The following is a 17,077-nucleotide window of genomic DNA, read 5'->3' as shown; positions in this document are numbered from 1 at the left end:
ATGGATCCAGGACTCTTTTGTGTACCTAATTTAAACATTCAAGGGAATACCATATTTTTCGGCTTATATTTTTCCCCATATTCGGACGTGGAATAAAAGGAAATAAATATTTCACACCAATTAAAATTTTGTTGTTCCCACAAACACACACAACACTTCTATGTTAAACTACAGAATATTATGGCACTATAAAAATAAAGATTATTATTAAACCTCTCTTACACCACATACACAATTAGCCCTCAAAAACCTTATAATTGATAGAACTGCCCATCTCATCTGCTCTCAACCCCTTACATTTAATAACTCCCCTCCCCCCTATATTCTTTGTATCCCCGTTGTAACACTGCCCTCCCCTTCTCATGCAGCTCCCCACCTACTTACTGTTTGTAGCTGCAGAGCACAGACAGCTCCTAACGTGTAATCTGAACCTTACTTCCCGGGTCGTGTAACTTAAAACTGTCACATGATCCAGTGGTGTCGGACAAGGTCCTTGTCGTGCCGATAGGAGAGGGAAAGAGCAGTGCAGAGGCACTTTTCTAACGGAGATCGGGTGATATGCTTTGTCAGCGCTTCACCCGATCCCAAGGACAGTGGTCAGGAGGGATCGTCCTGACCTTCAACTGTAAGATGCTATTATTGCTAAAATGAGCATCTTAGTCAGAAAAATACGGTAGAAAAATCAGAACAATTTTTTTTTTTAAATGTTTTTTTTTTTTAAATGGACCACCTGTTATTCATTGGTCCTGATTATGTGAAGAAAGCCTGATACTGCTTGTTGGTTTTGTGTTGGCGTCCACAGTATTAGCGGATGGTTGTGAAACACGGCAGACTCTTGTCCTCTCTGCTTCTGCAGAAGGAATTAAACACTATACTCTTTGGCCAATACCCACACTCCGTTAGTCTACAGTCAAAAATTGAGCAGGTCAAGAGGATTTGAACCCCTTTTGTACTAAAATACATTTTTTGTCAGAATTATAATTAAAATACTGCACAAATATTGGGGGGAGTCTCTGTACTAGGTTTAGTGATCCCTTGCTGCCTTTGTAGTAACATAGATTCTCAAATTCACAATTTCCAGATTAACGATACTGCTACCAATGCCATGTATATTTGTTGTTTGATATAGGAAGGAAAATTAAGACCAGTTTTGGAATGTGTGGACCTGCTTGGCAGTGACGATGAGGCTGAGGACTTGTATGTCAATGTAAGTACAGAGAAAAGATACATTTGTCACCATAAAACTGTGAAATTCCTTTCACCCATTTATTACAAGTTTTGGGCATTCTTGCCACAAATGGGGTTTGGCTAACTAGAAAAGTGGCTTGCCTAAGATGTGACAAATTATGCTGATGTTCCAAGTTTTTTTTCCTGACTTAAACAAAGCCAATACATAGGAGGTGTAAAATATCACTGGGCACTTTCAGGCAGGATAAGAAATATCCTTTTTAGAATTTCCACTTTCATACTAAATTTAAGTCCTATGAAAATAAGCAGAGAAGAGTAATTTTTTTGCCAGGTATGTGTCACTGTTGGATGCTTAAGAGCATTACTTCAGATCCCTTATATTGGGCTCTGTATTACCTAGAATTGTTTTGGTGTTCTATTAAAGCTAAGAATTTTATATTTCCCTTACGTCCCCATGACGGCCCCACCTGGAGGATGACCCCTTGACCTCTGTGGGGACAGGAAGCAGAGAAGTTAAAAGGCCCCACCCCGGCATCCACACTCCAGTGTCTTCCTGTCCTTACACAGGGCAGGGAGCAGAGATGGAACTCTCCTCACATGCTTCCTCCAGGTGGGGCAGTGGGGGGAGTACGGATATGCAGGCACGGGTCTGACCCTTACCTTGCCAGTCCTGGGCCACGCCTCGACGCATCGCGCGTCCTCCCTGGTTTCGGTGGGGACTGTTGTGCCGGCTCTACCCCCGACTCCGCGTAGATCCACGGTACCCGGAAGTTGGAGCACACGTGGCGGCTCTGGTCACGTGCTCCGACGCCTCTTGAGAACTTCCGGTCGCACCGGAAGTGCCGTTTGGGTCACTGAAAGGTCGGAGCGCACGTGGTAGCCTCGGTCACGTGCTCCGGCGCGCTGATTAGATGTCTTCCGGTCGCACTGGAAGTGATGTATTGGGGCTCGGAGGCGCCAAAATTTAAAGGTTGGTCGCAGGTAGTCACTCTGACTCTGAGGTCTAGATCGCCTACCGCTACGCTGATAAGGTACTGTACACCATACTCTTGTGTCAATGTACTTAACACTGCATTATATTGTTCTGCTGTATGTGAATAAGCCCCCCTTACCTATAAATTATAGGTGCCCATATAAGTATCTATCTTTCCTAGCGAGGTCCTTGCCATGGAGTCTTCTGTATCAGAACCCCTGTCAACGGCCCCTGTGAGTGTCTTATAGATTTAAAGGGGTAGGGGCTCTATTTCAAATATATGTTATATCCTCTATAAAACTAAGCTATCGCTTCTCTCTTGGCAGGAGCCGAAAGAGAAAGTGAGGAGTAAGGATCCCTCTAAAGATGGGAAGAGATCAGCCTATCGTAAATGCAACATGTGCAATACAAGGCTTAATTCTAACTATAAAAAACCAGGAAGAGTGGAGAGATCCTGAAAAGAGAATTTCTGTATCTAATGAGTTTAGGAATCGTTTATTATTTGACGAAAGCGATACTAAGTTCTGGAATTCACCTCCCAAGGTTGATGTCCAGGTGACAAAACTGACAAAGCGCACTGACCTGCCCTTTGAGGACTCTATCCAGCTAAAAGACCCCATGGATAGGAAAGCTGACTGTTTGCTTAAAAAAGCTTGGGAGTCTACTATGCTTAATCTAAAAGCTAACATAGCCACTACCTCGGTTGCCCGTACAGGCAGTCCCCGGGTTACATACAAGATAGGGTCTGTAGGTTTGTTCTTAAGTTGAATTTGTATGTAAGTCGGAACTGTATATTTTATCATTGTAACTCCAGCCAGAACTTTTTTGGTCTCTGTGACAATTGCATTTTAAAAATGTTGGGTTGTCATAAGAATCAAGATTAACACTAAAGCTTCATTACAGACATCATTTATAACTGTTACAGTGGATCATTGTAGCCTAGGACTAAAGTACAATAAATTACCAATATCCAGAGGTCCGTTTGTAACTAGGGGTCGTATGTAAGTCGAGTGTTCTTAAGTAGGGGACCGCCTGTACAATGTATTTCTGGTTATCAGAGCTGGAAAATCATATTAGGGAAGGCACCCCTAGAGAGCTCCTGTTAGAGACTCTTCCAACATTAAAATCTGTTACTGCCTTTATTGCTGATGCGTCTGGTGAATCCGTCAGGTTTTGGGCAAAAGAAGGTGCTTTGTCTATTGCAACCAGAAGAGCTTTATGGCTAAGACCATGGAGTGGTGATTTCGGGTTGAAGTCCAAACTTTGCAGCATTCCATTTGAAGGGGAATTTGTGTTTGTTCCCGAGCTTGATTCTATTTTGGAGAAAGCGGCGGACAATAAGAAAGGGTTTCCTGAGGTTAAGAAGCCACCCAGAAAACAGCCCTTTCAGGAACAGGAGATCGAAAAAATTCATACAAAGGCAAACAAGGGTGCTGGAGCTATCCGAAAGGAGGTAGAGGCTTCCTCCTTAGCTCCAGTAATTCGACCTCCTTTGGGAAGCAATGACGCCAGAGTGGGAGGAAGGTTACTGGGGTTCCTCGCAAAATGGACCAAGATCACATCCAACCCTTGGATTCTAGACATAATAAGGTAAGGTTACAAGCTAGAATTAACATCTCTTCCTCCCCACAAGTTTATCCTTACCAACTTGGCATCTCAAAAGTCGACTGCTTTAATTTGTCAGGAAGTCCAGAAACTTATTCAGGTGGACGGAATTACACCAGTACCAAAAGGAAGGTGGAAGTGCGGACACTTCTCCCCCTTATTTCTCATTCAAAAGCCAAATGGATCCCACAGGATGATTTGCAACCTCAAGAGGCTTGAACCAGCATCTCTTGTACAGGAAGTTCAAGATGGAGTCAATAAAATCTGCAGTAACATTGATCCATCCAGGAGCCTACATGTGCACAATAGACTTGAAGGATGCGTATTACATCCCTATTTACCTTCCGTCTCATAAGTTTCTGAGGTTCACAATCGTCTCACCACAAGGAGAAAATCTATGCTTTCAATACAAGTCTTTACCTTTCGTTATTGCATCAGCTCCAAGAGTGTTTTCCAAAATAATCATAGAGGTCGTAGCCTTCTTGAGAACGCATCAAGTCTTGGTCATCCCATATCTGGACGACTTACTCATAATAGAGGAAAATCGAGAAGAGCTTATTCTACACAGAAACTTACAATCCAAACTCTACAAAATCTAAGTTGGATCATAAACTGGTAGAAGTCTGCTTTGCATCCAAATACTCAGATCCTTTTCCTGGCAACCCTCCTGGACTCTGTGAACCAGAAATCCTATCTTCCCAGGGAGAAGTCAGAACGCCTTGTATGTCAAGTCAATATTTTTCTTCATCGCCAGAGATGCTCCATAAGAGATGCTATGAAGTTTCTGGGACAGTTAACATCCTGCATCCAGTGTGTCCAGTGGGCACAGAGCCATACAAGAGTCCTGCAGGGCTGGATACTGCAATCATGGGACAAAGATCCCCTACATCTGGACAATTACATCAACATTACTCCTGTGGTCAAGCAATCCTTAGAATAGTGGACCATTCCCGCACATCTACAGAAATGTGTACCATGGCATCCCTGGCCCCTATCTATAGTCCAAACAGATGCGAGTCAAAAGGGCTGGGGTGCGAACATAGCAGGGTCCTTCTTCCAGGGAAACTGGCCTCCTCCTATCCAAAGGATGTCTTCCAACTATCGAGAACTGAGAGCAGTCCTAGAAACCTTGAAGTCAGTCATTCATCTGTTGGTAGGTCAGCACGTGAAGGTTCTATCAGACAATTCCACAACAATAGCTTACCTACAACATCAAGGGGGTACAAGATCTCCAGACCTTATAGACCTCTCGAGCGAAATATTCTCTTGGGCGGAAAAACCATCCAGTCCCTATCAGCAGTTCATCTGAGAGGGACAACAAGGTGGCAGACTTTCTGAGCAGGAAAAAAGTAGACCACAACGAATGGTGTCTGAACCAGCAAGTATACCATCATCTAACCTAGATGTGGGGAATGCCTGTAGTGGATCTGTTTGCCACCAGGGAAAATACAAAAGCAGATCTTTTCTACTTTCTGTTATTCAGAGACCGCTTCGAAGTTAGACGCATTCAGCCACAAGTGGGATGCTTCTCTGGCATATGCTTTTCCTCCTCTGCCTGTAATAGCAAGAGTCTTACGGAAGATTCAAAGAGACAGGTCCAAGGTCATCCTGATCGTTCCATTCTGGCCCAAAAAGAGCTGGTTTCCGCTCCTGAAGAAAATGGCTCTAGCAGAACCTCTTATGCTACCCATTCATGAAGATCTTCTCTACCAAGGGCCACTATTTCATCCGAATCCGCAGGATCTCAAGCTCTCAGCCTGGATCCTGAAAGGAGCTTCCTGAAGGCAAAAGGCCTTTCAGATAAGGTAATCTCTTCTCTACAATCTAGTAGAAAACCAGTTACCTCAGCTATATAACTTAAAATTTGGAAGAAGTTTCTTTCTTTCTGTGGTCCAGCAGTCCCCAACCAGTCTTCTCCTAATATCTTACAGATTTTAAATTTCCTGCAAGCCCGGTTCGACATGGGCCTTAAAACAAGTACCCTCAAAGTCCAGATTGAAGCACTAAGTGTGTTCTTTGATTCATCCCTGGCTGACCATAGATGGATAAAAAGGTTTGTAAGAGCTACTGTCTGAATTAGACCCTCAGTGAAATCTTCAGTGGCTCCCTGGGACTTATCCTTAGTGCTAAATTTTCTTACTGGCTCTCAGTTTGAACCGATTGAATCAGTAAGCATTAGAAATCTAACTTTGCAATTAGGAAGGTTGTTTTCAATTACTACTGCAAGAAGGATTGGGGAAATTCAGGCACGGTCTATAAATGAACCTTATTGTTTAATTTCAGAAGATAGGAACAAAGTCTGGGTCAAGCATTAGAATGATCCTAAGGTTTGCACAGCTTTCCACCGCAATCAGGAAGTGGTCCTACCTTCATTCTGCCAGAACCCAAGATCCGCTAAGGAGATCGCCTGGCATTCCCTGGATGTAAGGAGAACTCGGGTACATAGAAGTCTCTAAGGTCTGGCGAAAAGACTCTAACATTCTTCTCCAATACCAAGGAAAGAACAAAGGGAAAAAGGCATCAAAAGCGTCCTTATCCAGATGGATTAAAACCGTCATCAGAGAGGCTTATGAGTCTCTAAATAAGGCTGCGCCGGAAACTGTAAAAGCCCATTCCACAAGAGCGATGGCTACCTCCTGGGCTGAAAGAAGAGGAGCCACAATTGAACAAATATGTAAAGCGGCTACCTGGTCTTCTTCACTTACCTTCGCTAGACATTACAGACTGGACATTCCGAATAACATGGACCTTTCCTTTGGGAGAGAGATACTACATTAAGAAAAATCTCCCTATTCTCACAAGAGATCCAGAATTGTATAATATAGTTAAAGGTGGCATCAGATTTATTCCAAAAAGGGCTCCTACTTTAGGAAATCAACTTTCCCCAAGTTTATACCAAAACACCACTGGTGTAACCCCGACATGGCTTGCATACCCAGGTAATCACAAATGTGGGCATCGGGTATGTAAAATGTGTTCCTACCTCACACAGGGTAATCAAGTTTCCTCTTACTCTACGGGCAAACAGTACACTATGAAATCCTATGTCAATTGCAACACCACATATGTTGTTTATGTGATTTCGTGCACTGTGTGCAGGATCCAATACGTGGGTTGTACCACTGGTCCGCTAAAAATTAGATTACGTCGACACTTGTCCGATGTCACTGGCAACTCAATTAATGTATCTGCTGTTTCACGGCACTTCAGGAATATACATGATAGGGATTGCACAGGTTTCACGTGGCAGGCTATTGAAAGGGTTAACCGCCCTAAGAGGGGTGGAGACCATCAGAGAAAGTTATTGAATAGGGAATCCTTTTGGATCTTTTCACTAGAGACGAGGATACCCAAAGGTCTTAATGCCAGACAAGACACCATTCTATGCTACTGAGATCGATTCTACTAAGATATTAAAATAATATTAAGATATTAAAAATGGGCACAGATAAATGTTAGCAAATGTTGACTAATGTTGACTAATGTTGACTAATGTTAACATGTTAACAGATGGTGACAAATGTTAACAAATGTTAACAAATGTTGATAAATGTTAACACATGTTGACAAATGTCAGTCCATACCTACACATTAGTTCATTCCACGTTTTGGTCATTCATGTCGATCTGTAATGCTCTTTCAGTCCTCTTGACTAATAAGATATATCTAATGCTTTGTTTCAGACGCTTTAAGCAATATTTTGCCTTATGACATACAAAATTTGTATCCTTCTCCGTGTGGTTATCTCGCCAAACATGCTGATGTTTTTTATCATAATGTGATGTTTTATTATATCTATTTTGAATCCGGTCCAATCGGCTCCGGTCACGTGACCAGCTTCTCAGCGGCGCGGGGCGGAGCTTCTTGGACACGGTCTCTTTAAATAGTAAGTCCATATGTGTTTGTGTTAGACCTTGATAAAGACACTGTTGTGTCGAAACGCGTCGGTCTGTGACGCCGCCTGTGATGTCCTGTATGGAGGTTTTTAATCCTTGAACAATAAAGAATATCCTTTTACCTCTCCACCTTTTTGTGCTGGACTTATGGCTATATGCCTTTGTTTGCTGTGTCTACGGTCATGCTCCTGACCGGTCCGTGCACATTAGGACAAGAGGGGTCGTCCTCATTTGTGGTGTGAGCCGGGACTGGAGGTACTTGTTACCAACTGCATACTTTTTCTTAGATACTACAGGCCCTCCCTAAAAAATAATTCATCTGGTATATCTCCAGGTGGGGCCGTCATGGGGACGTAAGGGAAAAAGTGAATTAGTCTTACCGGTAATTCAATTTCCTTTAGTCCACCATGACAGCCCATATATTTCCCCCCCCCCCTAGGTTATGTGATTTGATTTAAAATCCTGCTTTGATTTAATTGTTTGTGAATAATAACAGGCAATAAATCTAATTGCATCCAAGCCGGTGTAGTTATTTGGTAGACACTGGAGTGTGGATGCTGGGGTGGGGCCTTTTAACTTCTCTGCTTCCTGTCCCCACCGAGGTCAAGGGGTCATCCTCCAGATCCTCCATCATGGTGGACTAAAGGAAATGGAATTACCGGTAAGACTAATTCACTTTTTCCATCTCGTCCCCCCATGACAGTACCCTGGAGGTTGCTTCCATCTCCCCCTGGTCTCTGTCCCATTGCCCTTCACTCTCCTTCTCCACTGGGCACCCCCTAATTCAGGCTCTGCTCCTCCAAGGTTCAATTGGGAACTTCCTGAGGTCTGGCTGGCTGCCATAAGGCTCCTTCTGACCTTCAGTGCCCAGCGTCTTTCTTCTTCTGGAAGGTTCCTTACTTCCACTCAAACTAAAAGTGATGTCTCACTATGCCGATTCCAGAAGTGGGGCAGCCATAGGGAGAAGATTGTCGAGGACTCCAGGAGTGAGTATAAAATTCACATGTGGCTATGTCAAATTGACTCAGAAGTCTCTGAGAATTCAAAAGAAAGTCAATCATGAGATGCATTTAAATCCCCTGGACTCTGGGAGTGTTCCCTTTTGGAGGAGATTTGTCTTTAGGTGGTTGGCTTATTATAAATGGATTCTATGTAGAGAGGTTTGAAATATCTATAGTATCTCTTAATGGGAGGGGGGTCTGTTATATTGCTTAGTATTTACCCCCACCCCCTCCTTTCCTTCACTGAATCTCCACAGGAGAAGGATCTTCTATAAGAGAAGGAAATAGAAAAGCCATAAAAAATTACTTGTAATTACTTTGTAAAGACTGTTTGGAAGAAGTTTTAAGAGAAGAAAATTTTCCTTCTTAGATGAAATTCGCTCCTTTTATAAAGGACAAAGTCATTTTTCCTAACCCCGTCTAAACCAAAAATCGCACCTCATATTGACTTAGATGTCTTGAACTACACGTTTTCATGTTCTTATGATTGAGATATGGAGGAAGATTCTTTCTTTCTTCTTTCTAAACCCAAGTGGATCAAAAATACTTTTTCTCTAATGAGAATTTAGATTCTCTCCTCAAAGCTCTTTGGGACACTTTAAATATAAAGAATGTGGTAGAAAAAAAAATCAGTTCAAGATCAGTTGTTCCTTAGTACAAAACATAAGGTTGTTTTTTTTTTTTTGTGTGCATGAAAATGTGAAAGGCCTTATTTCGGAGGAATGGAAGGATCCTGAGAAGCGTTTATCTATCTCTAAGGATTTTAAATCTAGTCTAGTCTTTGATAGAGAACATTCAAAAATGTGAAATAATATTCCTAAAATTGATATTCCCATCACTAAATTAGTAAAAAAAGGCTAATTTCCACTTTCACCCAACTGAAAGATCCAATGGAACGTAAATCAGATTGTCTATTACAAAAGGCTTGAGGGACGTCGATGATAAATATAAAAACAAATATCATGGCTACTTCTGTCGCCTGTGCACTCTATTACTGGCTGGAAGAACTAGAAAACCATCTAAAAGAACCCCAAGAGATGTAATTTTAGATTTTCTTCCGTTATTAAGATCGGCGACTGGAATCCTGGCAGACGCATTGGCGGAAAGCGTCCGTTTTGCAGCTAGAGAGAGGGCCTAGTCTAACGCAGCGAGGAGGTCCCTATGGTTGGAGCAGTGGAGACATGAGCTCTAAATTGACTCTCTGCAGTTTACCCTTCACAGGGAAGTTCGTGTTTGGATCCAAACTAGATGAAATTCTGAAGAAAGCACCAGGCAAGAAGGGGATTCCGGAACCAAAATCTGCATTCCCAACAGATCTTTTTTGTGACTTAAGGAACTCCAAAGAAGCACCAAAGGGAAAAGGAAAACTAAATCGCTGGGATAGCTCAAAAGGGTGGAAATTCAAACCCTTTCTGTTTAATCCCACAAATCGACAGGCCAAGAGACAATGATGTCAGAGTGGGGAGAAGATTGAAACGTTTTCTCCCACAATGGAAGAACATTACCCAAAACAGATGAGTAACTGCGATTATTCAATTTTGGTTACCAAAAAGAATGTGTCCAATCTTTCTCAAAAGTTTGTTTTATCCAGACGACCTCCAAGAACCCTGAACCAACATCTGTGGAACAACAGAGGTATTCATTCAGACTGATCATAAAATAAAAAATTTGTATTATATGTAAAATGCAAGTGTTAGAATGGGAGCCCTTCTATATGGGGAGGGGGGGGGTAGATGGAGACACGAGGTCAGGGAGCTGAGCAGTACGATTACTGTGTATTCAATCCTAAACAGATGGGTTTAAAAATTACATTTGGAAGGTGGGGCTACAGTTTGACAGATTTTGGTAGTGTGTATGTGGGATGCACAGGAAAAATCCTGTTTACAGTTGTGAGTGAAGCAGTAGGTCCTGTGAGATTGTGTGGGATGGTATTGGCTGATTTGTTCAGAGATGTATGGAGAGGACAAATTGTGGATGTCTTTGTCATAGTTTGCATTTTAAACTGAATATCCTGATCGTTCCTTATCTGTACAAGTTTCTACTAATCATAGATTCGGTAAGACTCGACTATCAAAATTGTACTCATTGGGTTGGATAATAAACTTCCAGAAATTAAATCTGTCTCCAGAACTAATAAAATACTGTTTCAGAGTAGCCTTAAACTCTATAACCCAAACATCTTATCTCCCTCAGGGAAAGGAGAATTTGATGAACACCAGTTCACTTTGCGCAAACAATGTGTATCTATGACCAATAAATGTAACCGTAAAATATAAGTATATAAACATTCAAGATGTGCAATAAAATGTATATACAATGTAAACATGAATATACAGCCATAATTGGTACATGTGGCATCAGGAATAAACAGTTGGAAGCATACACTAAATTTTATCCATTTGCTATACAAACAATAGATTTTTTTAAATAACTACAATGGTCAGCAGCAAGGAACTCGAAGGTAATGAGTATATCCCAGTATATCTGAGTATATTCTCAGAAAAAGACACTAATCTATTTTTTTAGTCTGCAAGATAAGAGTTGTAAAAACCTCAATCTACAGTTGCCCAATGGATTACATGGACAATTAAGGATTGCTGCAACCTAGAAGGTTCCACTTTCACAGACTCTTTGATCGAGCCATATCCACCTCATGTGCAGAAAGAAGGGCGCTTCCCTTGAATAGATGTCTAAAATTGATTCATGGAGTTGCAGTTAAATATTTGCAAAGCATTTTAAACATATTGTATTTTATGGGGATGTAGCAATTGGCCGCAAAGTGCTACAAGCAGTAGTCTCTCTAAATATCATATTATCTGGTATATCTCCAGGGGGCTCTCATGGGGGATGAGATGGACAATGGGAATTAGACCTACAAGTAATCCGGTTTCCATGAGTCCACCATGACGGCCTTGTTAATCCCTATTGTTTTTTTTGGGGTTCTGCATGTGATTCTTCACATACAATTAAAACTTCCTTGTTCTCATCCTTCTGGTGTAGTTATAAAGGAAGCACTGGTGGGAAGTTTCCTACTAAGGAAATAGGAGCCACCTAAAGGAGACTGTCATGGTGGACCGAATTACCGGTAGATCTAATTCCTGTTTTCAAATCGTTTCAGAAGTAGGCCTCATGCACACGACCATATCATCTTTTCTGTTTTGTATATACATCTGTATACTGGCCGTTAAAACGAGATGTATTGCACAGTATCCATTTAAAATCTGGTGGGCTGGCAAATGATGGATGGCTGACAGAATGCATTATACGGTGCTCTGCCACATGCAGCAGGTATATTAAGCCTATATTTTATATGTTCCCATTGACTTCTATGGTCTGTATGTAATTTTAATACTGTGGAAAATAGGACATGTTCTATACTTTCATATGTCCCTCTCACGGTACGGTGGACAATGCGGCCATGTACATTGATGGCCGTATTGCCCATCAGAATGCATGGGGCTGTATATATGGCCTCTACACTTCTGTGTGCATGGGGCCTTAGGAGCAGAAGCACAGCCATATGCACTTGTGGTAGAACCAATCAGAATGTGTATCTTGTGAGACTTTATAAGGCTTGTAGGGAACTACCATGTGGTGAATCTTGTAGACCTTCCCACTTTGGGCTAGAAATTCCCACCTTTTGTCAGGGAGGGGGGTTGTGGCTTATATCCTTCCTATATTACTAGCAGAATTTCGGAGTAAAGGCTATCATGGAGCAACCCTATTAAACTTGACTACAGATGCTGTGATGAACTGTGGTAACACTTAAGGAAAGTCTTCCCGGCTGATTCCTTTTGGACCGGTGGTTTAGTGGGCCAAATTGCCCTTTAGCAAATCCCTCCATGGATGCAATAATGATAATATTTCCTAGAGATGGGTCCCTTAAGGTATTTGGGACCCATCTCTTGTGCTCACCACACCTGTGCAGTACTTTGAAGCCGGAGCAGGACACCACAGCGGCCTCATTACACGGGGAGCACCGTAATGAGGCAAGTAAAAATAAACAAACATTTAAATAGAGGACACATGGGGACTTGCTAAAGGGGGATTTGGGACACAGAACCACTGGTCCTTAAGGAACTTTGTGTTGTTTAGTGTCCTAAATCGCCCTGAGAGGTAGGTGGCATCGGTTTCCAAGGCTTAAGGAGATAATTGGGAGGATTTCGGTAATTGTGACGTAAACAAATATTTTTCCTTTGTTTCTGGAATATGTATTCTTTTGAATCTTAGAGAACCATAAAGGATCATGTTGACCGTCAGAAGGACCGGGTGGCTTCCACACTTGATCGTCTTGCACGTCATGTAGAAGAAGAGAAGCAACACAGGGTTGAAAAAAACAGAGCATTTCAGGTGTGTGTATTTTTTTTTTTCTAATGTTGATTTACTGCAATTCTACATATGATGCTACAAAATGGAGTTGAGGGGGTGTGTTGAAATGCATATTGTTTTATAAGTTTATTTTATTTTGGCTGTTACATTTTACATTGGATGCATTGTTTTATAGGAGAAGATAAACTTTCAGCATGCTCATGGTTTACAAGAATTGGAATTTAGGGATTTTCCTGACAAACATGCTGCAAGAGTCTGTGTTAATGAATGGCTGAAAATGCCAGGTAAGAAAAGCAAGTGAACGAATGAAAAAACTGATACCGTTATTGTACATACTGTGGGATAGCTTTTCAATATGGCGAAGGGTATTTTATTTCTTTCTACAGCATAGAAAGTTTTAGTGGTGTTCCTAGCTTTTAGGGGATTTTCCAGGATTACTAAGGGCATCCCAGGAGTTAAGGTGGCAAAGTCCTCTGTTTCTCCTATTTGCAGCAAATCGTAGGGGGCATATATGTACAGAATTAGGGCCTACTGAGCTGAAAAAAAATGTTTATCCTGAAATGTCCCTTTCTGCACCTTGACGTGATACTACATCATAGGATGCGGGTCGTTCCTGCACCTTGACGTAGTATCGCCTCATGGCGATCGCCCGGGCTCAGAATCTGAGCCCGTGGGATCCCGGCGGTACGCGGTAGCCGGGATCCCGCAGTAACAGCCAGGATCGCGACTATCGCGATCCCGACCATTTAACCCTATAGACGCCGCGGTCATTGTGACCGCAGCGTCTATGTTGAATCACCGCATAGGCCTGACTATGTAATATGCTGCAATACATTAGTATTGCAGTATATTACAATGAACAAGTGATCAAATGATCACTTGTTCAAGTCCCACCCTGTTAAAAATAAAAGGTGCAATTAAAAAAAAATTTAAAAAAAAAGAATAAAAGTCCCTTGAAGTCCCGTCCCATGCAATAATCCAATAAAACATAAAAAAGTGAAAATCGCCAAAAAAAACACAACATATTGGGCATCACAACGTCCATTACAACCCGTACAATAAAATAAAATTGTCACTGGACCCGTATGGTGAATAGCGTTAAAAAAACACAAAACTTGCAAAAATTATGAAATTTTTAAATCTGACCTCATAAAAAGTCATCAAAAAGTAACATTTACCACGACATGATACCAAGAAAAAGTACAGCTTGTCCCGCAAAAAATAAGCTCTAAACCAGCTCTGTAAACAAAAAAATATAAATGTTCTAAAGGGTTAACACACTTCTTAAAGTTGATTTTTTTACACATTGAGGAGTGTAGCTTCTAAAATAGCAAAATTTATGGGGTTTTACTGCTGTTTAGGCCTCTCACAGTCACTTAAGCCTGGGCAGGTGCCTCTAAATAAGGGTTTTGGCGATTTTCATAAAAATGAGAAAAATTGCACCCAAAATTCTGAACCTCCTAACAATCTAGAAAAGAGAGAGGATGCATAAAACTCTGTGCCAATATAAAGCAGACATTCCGGAAATGTTAGTTATAAAGTTACTTGGGTGCTATGACTATCTGCCTGAAAAGCAGAAAATTTAGAACTTTGAAAATGAATAATTTTAAGAAATTTTTGCCAAATTTAAAATTTTTTCATAACTTTGAAGTACAATCTCAAAATTCCCTGGTTAAGTTAAAGCGTCACAAAGTAATAACCTCCTATGACACAGGGCAAATTTTAAAAATCAGGCCTGGTCCTAAAGGTCTAAAATGGCTTAGACACAAAGGGGTTAAAGGTAAATCAAGCTTCCGAATAAATATTTGCCAAGCAGGTTAATATGGTTTGTGTTCCTCAAATAAATGTCTGCCTGAAAAAAAAATGTTTAAAATGTATTCACTTCGTTGATTCATCTCCAACAAACAATTGATCAAAGTATCCATCTATTCAGGCTTTCCGTGATTAGTAATGTATTGCATCTTCGGTAGATGACCTTACACCTTATTTTAATATATGTCCAAAATTGTACTATAGACTGAACTGATGGGAGAATATTGCTTACGGAGGTGTAATGAGGAGTTATTCACATATTGACTTATCTCCCCCTTACACATGCAATTTCCTCCCTCAATTGCTCTAGCTGGTTAGTATTGATTCACTTCACAAGGTAACTAGCCTACATACAATGCTGTCTAACTGCCATCTTCACAATTCACTAGCTAAACTAGCCTTAGCTATAGTTGCCTGACGCATTTCTGCATTGATTGATGGTATCAATGCTTCATCAGAGGCATTTGGGTATCGATCGGCTAGATAAATTGCACAAAAGAACATTGGTAAGGGGGAGACGAGTTAATATGTGAATAAAGGTAAAGCAAGCTTCACAGTCTGCAGTTGATTATACAGTAAGTTTAAATAGGTTTGTCTCTAACAATAATTATTATATTTTTTTTTTGCAAGGGCTCAGACCAGGCATTGTTTCTGCCAGCCGTCGAAATTTTAGATCCCATGAAACCAGTTCTGTGAGGAATCGGTCAATCACTTGTCCTGTTATGAACTGCAACAGAGTCTTTGATAACCCACAATTGCTGATGGGTCATCTGAAAAGGTAAGTCTGCTGAGCCAAAATAATGCAATTCTTCATACACACAACTTTGGGCAGAAAAGGAAGGTTACCGTATATACTCGAGTATAAGCCGAGACCCCTAATTTTACCACCAAAAACTGGGAAAAACTACTGACTCGAGTATAAGCCGAGGGTGGGAAATGCATTGGTCAAACCCCCCCAGTAGTATACAGCCTGCCAGCCCCCAGTAGTATACAGCCTGCCAGCCCCCAGAAGAATACAGCAGCCCCCTGCAGTATACAGCAGCCCCCCTGCAGTATACAGCAGCCCCCTGCAGTATACAGCAGCCCCCCTGTAGTATACAGCAGCCCCCCTGTAGTATACAGCAGCCCCCCTGTAGTATACAGCAGCCCCCCTGTAGTATACAGCAGCCCCCCCTGTAGTATACAGCAAGCCCCCCCTGTAGTATACAGCCTGCCCCCCCTGTAGTATACAGCCTGCCCCCCCTGTAGTATACAGCCTGCCCCCCCTGTAGTATACAGCCTGCCCCCCCTGTAGTATACAGCCTGCCCCCCCTGTAGTATACAGCCTGCCCCCCCTGTAGTATACAGCCTGCCCCCCCTGTAGTATACAGCCTGCCCCCCCTGTAGTATACAGCCTGCCCCCCCTGTAGTATACAGCCTGCCCCCCCTGTAGTATACAGCCTGCCCCCCCTGTAGTATACAGCCTGCCCCCACGGCCCTTAAAAAAATAAACTTGAATACTCACCCTCCGATGTCAGCGCGGCTCCCCGATGTTGGCGCGACTTACCGATGTCCCCGATGTCAGCGCGTTCCGTCTTCTTTCTTCTCCGCGGCTCCTCTTTCTTCCCGCGCCCATGTTTTCTTCTAGCAGGTGCATACTATGACGCGGCCGCTGCTGACGTCATAGTATGCACGGCCATGAAGAAAACATGGCCGCGTCGATGAAAGAAGAAAGAAGACGGGACGCGCTGACATCGGGGACAACGGTAAGTCGCGCCGACATCGGGGAGCCGCGCTGACATCGGAGGGTGAGTATTTAATTTTATTTTTTTAAGTGGGTAATTTTTTTGGGGTAATAGACTCGTGTATAAGCCGAGGGGACTTTTTCAGCACATTTTTTGTGCTGAAAAACTCGGCTTATACACGAGTATATACGGTAATTAAAAATCTAAACCTTTAGTTGTTTTGGTAAGGCACACAATGGATATTTCTCGTCTAAGTTCTGTAACCTCAAATATTTAATAGTTTAACCCTTAAGCAACGTGACGTAATTGTACTTCACATTTCCTTCACTTTGCTGTTAAGGATGTTTCAAGAGGGCTCACTGCTTTGGGCACCACCATTTTGGGGAGATCGATGCTCCTTGATGACATCACCTCTGCATGATATCCAACAGCATGCCAGCTTAGCTCTGTACCAGACTCCAGTCCTTGTCATTTCTGTAGCTTTCTTACAGTTCTTCAACAGATCCACCACCATGTATTGCTGTATTGTGTATGGTAGGAACGATCAGA

The 17,077-nt window shown here is 42.1% G+C and overlaps 1 protein-coding gene across 2 annotated transcripts in view; it reads left to right on the top strand.

The window, feature by feature from the left end:
• Positions 1-17,077, top strand: part of ZNF451 (zinc finger protein 451) — a 39,499-nt gene that overhangs the window by 2,305 nt on the left and 20,117 nt on the right. For both annotated transcript variants that reach the window (XM_072142225.1, XM_072142223.1), the window contains exons 3-6: positions 1,130-1,207; positions 12,894-13,013; positions 13,168-13,276; positions 15,435-15,582. In XM_072142225.1, the coding sequence (XP_071998326.1) occupies positions 1,130-1,207; positions 12,894-13,013; positions 13,168-13,276; positions 15,435-15,582 (455 nt within the window). The remainder of the gene's footprint in view (positions 1-1,129; positions 1,208-12,893; positions 13,014-13,167; positions 13,277-15,434; positions 15,583-17,077) is intronic.

The sequence above is a fragment of the Engystomops pustulosus genome, chromosome 3 (assembly GCF_040894005.1).
Source record: "Engystomops pustulosus chromosome 3, aEngPut4.maternal, whole genome shotgun sequence".
Lineage (NCBI taxonomy): Eukaryota > Metazoa > Chordata > Amphibia > Anura > Leptodactylidae > Engystomops > Engystomops pustulosus.
This window is presented reverse-complemented; position numbering and strand designations above follow the sequence as displayed.